Below are 9247 nucleotides of genomic sequence, written 5' to 3'. Positions count from 1 at the left end.
AAAGAAGAAAGAGAACTTACCATTTTTGGTTGGATCGTACTGGGTGCAGCCCACTGCAAGCTTCTCCAGCTGAGCACAGCACCTCCACCTCCCATCCATCCAGAAATTAGGATGATACTTGGACACCAAACTGTTATTATTCCTCGTTTCTGAAAGGGGTTGGCACCAGTGAAGAGTTATTTCCAGATCAGCCTATGGAGGACTACTAACTTGATAACAGCTTGATTGAGATTGGGCCCATCTGTGTGAACTGAGTGACTCGTACTCAGAATAGTCAGAAAAACGGACCTTTTCCCAGGCATATACATGTATGCAGGAGTGCCCGTTGTATCAGCAGATCTCTGGCTCTGCCTTGGGTTAGTTGTATGTCCTTAGGTTGGGCAAAACCCTTGTCCGAGCCTCAGTTTCCCCAGTGTACAATGAGGTTGTTAGACTGGTTCAGTGGGCACCGCAAAGCGCCTTAGGGTAATGGGAAGACTGAGTAGTTGGGATTCCCCCTTCCTATCTCCGCCACTTCCAGCCACAGCAACTTTGCTTTTATCCCTTCTAGATTTGTGGCTTTAAAGTAAGGTTATGGTGAGGTGGGATTTTCACCTTAGCAGCCTGGCTCCATATCGCACGGACCCAAACGCTGTGCTGGTTCTAATTATGCTTTCAGAAAGGTGAGCCTTAAGAAATACCCTCGCTGCTGGCCTGACAGCATTTAAAGCTAGTTAACATTTATTGGGCGCTGACTCTGGGCCAGCTAGCTCCAAGGGCTTTACTCACAGCAGTTCTGAAGGCAGGCACTATTATTATTCCCTCCTACACCCCCTTTTAAAAATAGATGGGGAAACTGAAGCACAGAGCAGTGGAGGAAGTTGCTCAGGCACACATGGCTAGCAAGTGGCAGAGCTAGGACTCAAGTCCAGGTCATCTAACGGGAGGGTCCATGCTCTTATTCTTCACCCCGAACCAGGAGGCAGCAAACTTTTTTCTTAAAGGGCCAGATAGTAAATATTTCAGGTTGCTCATCAGCAGGCAGATTTGATATATTATGTAGGTACTTATATTACCCTTTAAAATGAAACCATTAAAAAAATCATCCTTAGCTTGGAACCTTAAACCAAAAACCAGTGGGGGGCTGGATTTCCTGACCCTGCACTAGACTGGTTGTTGCCATTTGGGCCCAGAGTGAAAGGTTTGGACCTTCCAGCAACATCAAAAGGAAGAAATGTTTGGCCCTCAGCTGCCCTTTATTCTACTGTGGAACCCAAGCCTGCTAGAGGATCAAGGGATCTTAGGACCCAGCCACACAGGAGGTTAATTACCTTCTTTAAGGGCCAACACCCAGCGCTGCCGGCTCTCACGGTCTGGAGCAAACACATACAGGAGGTAGTTGTCATGCACAACCTGGAGACACACACAGAGTTCAAGGTGAGTGGTGTGCCTGGAGATGCATGACTGACCGCAGGCCCACCTGGCTTCCTGGGCTAAGAAGGAGACCTCAGTGTTTGTTGTCAAAAAAGCAAACTCTGGATGATCGGGGGACCAGTGTCCTTTTCATTCAGACTTTGGGGTGCTGTCCAGACACAGAGTGAACCTCCACAGCTTAGGCTGCTTGTCACCAGGTAAGCCATCACTAAATTCAAACAGCTGAAGAGAGAGTTCTCTTGACAGCACCTTTATTTCTCATGTTAATTTTTCAGGAAAGGAAGTCTTTCTGGCATATGAAAGAGTAAGATATTACCTTAGTAGATGACAAATGTTTAACTGGGATTTTAAGAACTTCTCATTCTGAAACAATGTAAGACACCCAAGAAGTTCCAAAAATAGTACAGAGTTCCTGCGTACTTTGCACCCACCTTTCCCCAGTGACAACCTTTTATGTAATCACAGCACATTTTCAAAACCAGGAAACTGACCCTGGTACAAAACTATTAAGTAAACTACAGAACTTCTTTGAATTTTGCCGGTTTTTGTCTTGCACTCACTTGTAATTGGAATTTTAATGACAGGAAAATATACGTTATTCCTTTTACTTTTAGACCTAAAAATTCCAACCCCATGGAAGTCACCTTTCTAGTATGACAGAAGTCTTTTTTTATGCCACCCAGATTGTCAAACAAGAATGATACCCAAGGATGTTCAAGGAGTTATCCACTCCTGGAGAGCTACAAATGCCAAGAGTGGTAATAAGATGTAGGCAATATCATGACCTAAAGGCTAAAGATACCCTCCACCTGCTCTGCCCTATAGAACTTTCTATCACCTGGACAGAAAGCTCTTCCAATAGAACTTTCTGCAGTGATTGCAATATTCTATCACCTGTGGCTACTAGCCATGTGTGGCTATTGAACATATAAAGTGTTCATTCATTCAATGTGTCCAATGTGACTCAGGGCTGAATTTTTAATAGTTTAATTTAAATAAATTCACATTTAAATGCAAATAATAAGATGTGGCCAGTGGCTACTGTATTGGACCGCATAATGCCGGCTAGTTCTCAGATGGTAAAATCTGATCCCTTTTAACCTCAGCACCCCCAAGCAATTGCTAACCAAGAGTTGCAATTGGTCGCCCCAAGTCATGACTAAACTGCACTTAAAGAACATTAGGCTTGGGGCCCTCGCTAGTTTTTTTTCCTCCCCCCACGACTTTCCTTGAGGTAGGAAAGACATAAGGAAAAGGAGAATGAGGAATGACAATTTTTTTCAAGATTTTGTCATTTGTCATCTTTGTTGAATGGATGAATGAATGAATGAATGAATGAAAGTGTAATTGATTGACAGAACACAGCAGCTTTTCCCCTGCCGCTTGTCTAAGTTCTAATGCTAGACCAGAGTCATCCCTGTCTCATCTTCTGTTACAATGACTGAGACTTTCAACCATCATATATAAGGTATGAGGAACTGGTGCCCTCAGGCACAATGACTTACCTGAAAAGGATACTTGTAGTGGCAAGGGATGCTAATGTCACTTTTCACAATCTCGACACATTTGATCCTGGAGAGTTCAATAGAGCCCTTCAAGGTGCGCTTTTTCTGTGGGAGGGGAAAGCACACCCCATTTAAAAAGAGAGCAGACACTATTTTTATCCAGGTTACTTCCGGAAATCCATTACTAGGTAAGATCCATTAGGTTTGTAAACCAACCCTCCAAATACCCAGAAGCGACTCCTTGGCCTCATTGTCTGAGAAGGACCCTGAGCAGAGTCCTAGGAGAACGTGCTCTTTGAATCGCCTTCTTGATGAAGTGACTGATTTCCACTCATGGAGCATGGTGTCTTACATTTCTGTGAGCTTGTGGCATACAGCAGCATTTGCAGAACTTGAACCTGGGATGGGTAGCACAGTCTATGGGAAACCAGCCACACATGTGCCAGTTTTCTCTGCTTTGTGTCTATCCATAGCCTTATTAAGTCAGTAATTAGCTCAGGCCTGATCTGGATGGTGATGTATCCCTTTAGTGGTATCTTTCTGTTCTACATCTGGCTTCTCCGTGCCCCTTAGTTGTCCACAGTCCCACAGTGACAGCCCTGTAGCATGTTCCTGAATCTGCTCTATAACTCTCCCTTCAACACACCCCCAGAAGATCTTACCGGCCCATTTGTCTTTTTCATTTAGAAGCTTGTTAGATATATTTCCTTGAAAACTATTTCACACAATGGTCTTCATGATTTATAATGATGTTACATGTTACCTGTTTGTGAGGGTCCTTGTCCTTGCAGAGTGGGTCCCAGGGGATGTTACCCAATAGGACTGATTCTATTGATGGACTATTGGGCTCATGCAAGGCCAGTTGGGGAAAAGCTTTTTGAGATCAGAAACCTTTCACAGGAGCCTAGAATTAGGCTTCTGTTGAAATTAAAGCTTAATTAATCTGTGGAACCAGTGGACAAACACTTCATTACACCTCATCCCTTCCAAAGAGACAACAAGTGGTGGTGAACTAGGTAAAAGCTTGGAAAGGACTAGGTTCAAAGTTGAGCTCTGATTCTAACTAGCTTCATGATCTTGGACAATTTACCAACCTCCCTAAACTTCAGTCTCCATATCTGATAAGTGAGAATAATAACGCCTACCTTTTAAGGGTTGATTAGGGAAAAAAGGTGTAATTACATTGTTTTTAATAGTTGCCCTCAATAAAGGACACCCTCTCAATTAAAGAGGTTCAGGAAGTCCTCTGACAAGAGAGTTGTGATATATGAGTGCACTTGGCTGGTGGTATTCAGACAGCTATGGCACCATCAAATTGGCCAGAAGTGAGATCAGTCTTTACCTCTCATTTTTTGGTACCCAGATTGTTTGCTGGCCTGTACTTTATTTAGTAGCTGAGGCACAGAACTAATTAAAAAAAAAAAAGTCAAAATGTGAGAAGTGCCTCCTATCAAGTACAGGGAAGCTTTCTGGTATTTCTGTTTAAATTTTCTTTCTAAAATCTACTTCATTTATTTTTGAAAGTACAAAAATCTCTCCATGGTCATTTCAAGAAATAAAACAACATGGAGGTCTATGAAGAAACTATTTATAGTGTCTTATTATCCTACCCTCTCCACAATCCTGAAGCAGTCAAGGTTAACCATTTGGAATGGATGTGTCTTCCCCACACACATTTATAGGATATAGACCAACAAAAACGAGCATCTGCTCCACGCAGTGGTCTACGGCCACGTTGTAATCTAGCATTGTATGAAGAGGTCAGTCTCCCTTTAAAAGCCTCTGTAAACATATGCCCTTTTGACTCAGACTATCTTTTCACTTAGGGTCTTCCACAGCTAGAAATATATGCCCTGATCCTACCCATAATCACAGTCTTTAGAATGTGTTTTTTTTTTTAAAAAAAAAAACAAACAACAGAAGAGTACAAAGGAGCAGTCCTTTCAAAAGCCATTTTGCTACCAGTAAACATTGTGTCTCAGCTTTGAGGTTATCTTGTTTTTTCTATCTCTGGTGGGCTATTTCCTTAGCAGTACACACAGTGAAATGCAACAAAGGGCTCATGGCAGTAATACGACGGCTCCATTTGCAGACATTTTGGAACTCACTTAGTCCCGTGTTTTCTGAGAATAGAAGCCAGTCTCCATCAGATTTAAGGCTAATGCATTTAGCCATTCAGGAAATATTTATTGCAGGCCAGCAATGAGCTGGGCACTGTTCTGAAGGCAGTAACAGAGAGACGAACACAGTAGACTTTCTCATGGAGCTCACAGTCTAGTTGGGAAGGCAATCAAAACCAACAAGTGCTATAAAGACAATAGAACAGATTGATGTGATCAACGTGTGGTCAGGGCAGGCCTTTCTAGAGGGAGGGCATTTGAGAAAAGATCAGAAAGCTGAGAAAGGAGTCAGACATGAGAAGGTCTGGGGAGTGAGCATCCTAGGGATAGTGAATGGCAAGAGCATAAATCCCTGGGGTGGAAAAGTTCTGGATAAGTGTTGGTTGTCAGTAGCCTGAGATCATCATAACTAGGGTATGAGCGGAGGTAAATGGTAACTGGAGTTATGAATAGGGATACAAATTATACATGAAATTCTAAAGTCCCACAGTTTGACAGGAACTTAATGTGAGCCAAATATGTATTTAAAATTTCTAGTAACCACACTAAAAAAGGCAAAAAACAAATAACCAAGTACAATTAATTTTAAGAATATATTCTGTTTAACCCATATACTTAAAATATTATCACTTCCATATGGAATCACCACAAAAAATTAATGAGATATATCACTTTTTTATACTAAGTCTGTGAAATCATGTATTTGATAACACATCTCAACTTGGACCTGACACATTTCCGGTGCCCAGTAGTCACACATGGCTGGTGGCTGCTTTACTGGACAGTGTGGCTTCAAAATTTCCAAAAAAGGCTTCTCCTCTGAACTCAGATGATCTCCTTTGATTTCTTAATGCTCATTGATTTCAAACATGGATTTTAAGAAACATTTGTGCCTTCACCATCTGTCAGGTGAGCCTGCTATCAGGTTTGCTCTTCTGTTGGATGGGTTGATGTTCCACTGTCAAAACTCACTCAGATTCTCAAATGAGAGCGTGGGTTCCCCCCTCACAAGCCATCCTTCTTGGTCAGTCTCTCCAAAGGCCCCCGGGCCATTCTTCCTGGATCTTACAAGACCTGATAGGTGGTAAACAACAGGTCAGCTGTACCTTTCCCCAGCTGGGCACCGGGGAGCCGCCCGTCAGCGAGCCACACATAGTTCCTTCTCTGGGAACTGGTGATCGCCTGTAATCATCCCAAACAACGGTGCTATTTTTGAAAAATACCAGGGTAAAACCTTCCAAGGAAACCACACAAAAGCCACCAGAAAGAGAGACACCAAGTAAAACATGACTTTGTTCTTCCTTGTTATTCTGTCTGCGTTGCTCAGGGTAAAAGGCACAGAATTTCACTTGGCCTTGTCTCCCTCCTTGGCCATGTTCAAAGCTGTCCTCACATTCCAAACCTTCATCCGGGACATTGGACATGTGTCCAACACAATCCAACAGGCGCCCATATACATGTGAAAAGGCAAGCTTGTGTGAGTGGCTTTGATAGCTCCTTTCTCTTTATGTTAATTTTTGTATAAAATAGATTTTTGGATTGTGACTTTCAAAGAGAGAGGCGGGGGGCAGGCAAAATAAAAAAATGATAATGTTTTTGAGCATTTCCTATATTTCAGGCATTTGATGCGCCATCTTATTTAATCACAATCCCCATTTTACAGGCGAGGAAGTTGAGGTTCAGAGAGGTCGAGTCTCTTCGTAAGTAGAAGAGAAGCACACAAGCTCAACTCTAAGACTCCAGAGGCTTCATGACTAGGCTTCATGGCTTTGCACTCACCCTGGCTTTCCACAGAAGGCTTTTATTCCCCAACCCCAACCCCAACACTGAACAGCCAATGGCATGACCGATTTCTCCAAGCCATGAACCAATAGAGATTTGTTTCTGCACATTTGGTCATGCAATGCTCCTGTGGATTTCAAAGGGGAGTGTTTTCCCTGGCTCCTCAGCATAATAGCTCCTCTTTGCTCCATAACATTTGCCCCTTGGCTGCTCAGCTAGCCCGGTAGATACATTAGTGAGACGTTATATGTCTGGTACCCATGCGAGAGGACATCTCTACGCTTCTTGAAACAGCAGAATTTGAGCTTTCTGCTCTGGTGAGGCAGAATGGGACAGAAACAGAACTCTCATGTCAGGAAGACCCACGTCTGCCTGACCAGCTGTGCAACCAGAGACAAGTGTCTTAACTTCTCAGTTGCTTTGTGTTTGTTTGTTTGTTTGTTTAAGTGGGAATAATAATGATCCTTGAATCATGGGTTAATTTAGAGGACTGAAAAGAATGACATAAACTTACCAGCAAAATAAAATCATTCAAATGATATACTAATTCAAATGTCACTTTCCTTGCCTTCTCCAAATGCTGCCCATAAGACAAGACTCTTCTCTCATCTTTAGGTGCCCACATTTTTCTTGGGGATTGTTTTTTTCTGGGCAAATACGTAACCAAGAACCACCATTTGGGAAGATAGCATTAATTTTTTAACTGGAGTCATTTTTTTTTTCTTTGTCAATTATTTGTAAACATAGAGCAAAACAATGAAAGGGACCTGCTTCCTGGTCTTCCCAACTTTGTCACAATGTGAGGACTTTAGCTTTCTATTTCCTCTCAAGTCTCTGGTCCAAACCTTCCTCAAATAGACATTCACCAGAGGCTTGACTTACTTATAACATAATGCTTCACTTGTTTTGGAGGATTATGGATTAGGACAGGTATTAGAGGACTTAAGCCAAGAGGAAACTTGGATAATGGAATTCCAGGCATCAGCTGAGAATATTTCTCAAAGGGGAGTGATGCATTTAAGACTTCCCTGGATCACACTGTACTGGTAAATGTAGTCACATGCTGCCTTCCTTTATCAGTTTCTTTAAAACTAGGAAATCTTTCTGATGATTTTTCTCACCCGAGGATATGTTTATTGATTTTAGAGAGAGAGGAAGGGAGAGAGAGTGAGGGAGAGAGAGAAACATTGATGTGAGAGACACATTGATTGGTTGCCTCCCATATGTGCCCCGACTGGGAATTGAACCCTCAACCTTTTGGTGTACAGGATGATCTCCAACCAACTGAGTTACCCAGCCAGGCTCTGATGATGATTTTAATCAGACATGTCAAATATTTTGCTCATAGCCTCTTCTGGGATGTAGCATAGCCATGGTACCAATCTGAAACCCCACAATGACACAATTGAAATAAAAACTGATGTGTGAGATGAAACCTAAGTGATTGATGTGGGGGTTGTTTGCCATGCTCCCTAGCCGAATGCACAATATCAGTTCTAAAATTAGTTCTAGGGGTCTTCCCGGATTCTAGTTTCATCCCTTCTGCAAACATATGCTAGAGGCAATCCACAAATTCCCTGCCAGTCTCCCAACTCGCTCAGCCTTCTGTCTTTTATGACAAAGGGAACCCTTGTATCGCAGGGGAGAAAAGCAGAGGTTCACAAGGGAGAAAGGACAGGTTTGAATCCCTAGGACAGGTGACATGGACCAGGTTGTCTCGGTTCTCTGAGCTTAGTTTTCTTAGCGCTTCTTCCTTCTTTTAGTTTTTCAGGAGTAGGGAATGCTGACGGCTGCAGCTTGGCGTTATTATGACCTGCACTCAAAGAAGGCACCTAACACGCTGCTTGATACCCAGTGAAGATGTGATTATTACTGTCTCTGTAGAAAAAGTAGCACCCACAAGTACAATTGGTAATTAGCTGTTGCTGGTCCCTTCCCTCCCACCCAGCTTCATCTGAATCTACCTCCACTAAAATGTAAAGTTCTGGGAAGATCTGGAATCAAGGTAGTTGGTTCCGAGGCTCCTGGGCTGACTTAAAAGCCTGGAGACTATGATACATCCCACACTGACTTTTCCTTCATCTTTTCCACAAGACTTTTTAGTCATAGAAACTAAAGAAATACCTGGAGCAACTTAAATATCCACCAAAGGCAAATGGTTAAATTAGTTATGATCCATCCATTCTGCGTCTGCTCTGTAGCCATAACATTGGTGCATATGGAGGGACAAAAGTATTTATATTACATGTAAAAAGCAGGTTTAGAGCAAAAGATGAAGCATTCATCTCACTTTTGGAAAAAATAATCTAATATACAGGATGACACAGAAAAATGTGTACACACTTAACAGCTGGTAGCTCAATTGATGTTTCTTTCTTTTTAGATTTAACCCACTGGAATTCATAATTATTCAAAGTGTGCATTCAT

The 9247-nt window shown here is 42.4% G+C and overlaps 1 protein-coding gene across 1 annotated transcript in view; it reads right to left on the bottom strand.

The window, feature by feature from the left end:
* The window catches only part of ITK (IL2 inducible T-cell kinase), a 50644-nt gene that overhangs the window by 31364 nt on the left and 10033 nt on the right, over positions 1 to 9247 (bottom strand). The window contains exons 2-4 of the mRNA XM_015565663.1: positions 2919 to 3023; positions 1311 to 1392; positions 21 to 149 (exon numbers count right to left, since the gene is read on the bottom strand). Coding sequence (XP_015421149.1) covers positions 21 to 149; positions 1311 to 1392; positions 2919 to 3023 — 316 coding nt within the window. The remainder of the gene's footprint in view (positions 1 to 20; positions 150 to 1310; positions 1393 to 2918; positions 3024 to 9247) is intronic.

Source organism: Myotis davidii, unplaced genomic scaffold (assembly GCF_000327345.1).
Source record: "Myotis davidii unplaced genomic scaffold, ASM32734v1 scaffold18, whole genome shotgun sequence".
NCBI classification, from domain to species: Eukaryota; Metazoa; Chordata; class Mammalia; order Chiroptera; family Vespertilionidae; genus Myotis; species Myotis davidii.
The sequence above is the reverse complement of the archived record's forward strand: the minus strand, read 5'-3'. Positions and strand labels throughout refer to the sequence as shown.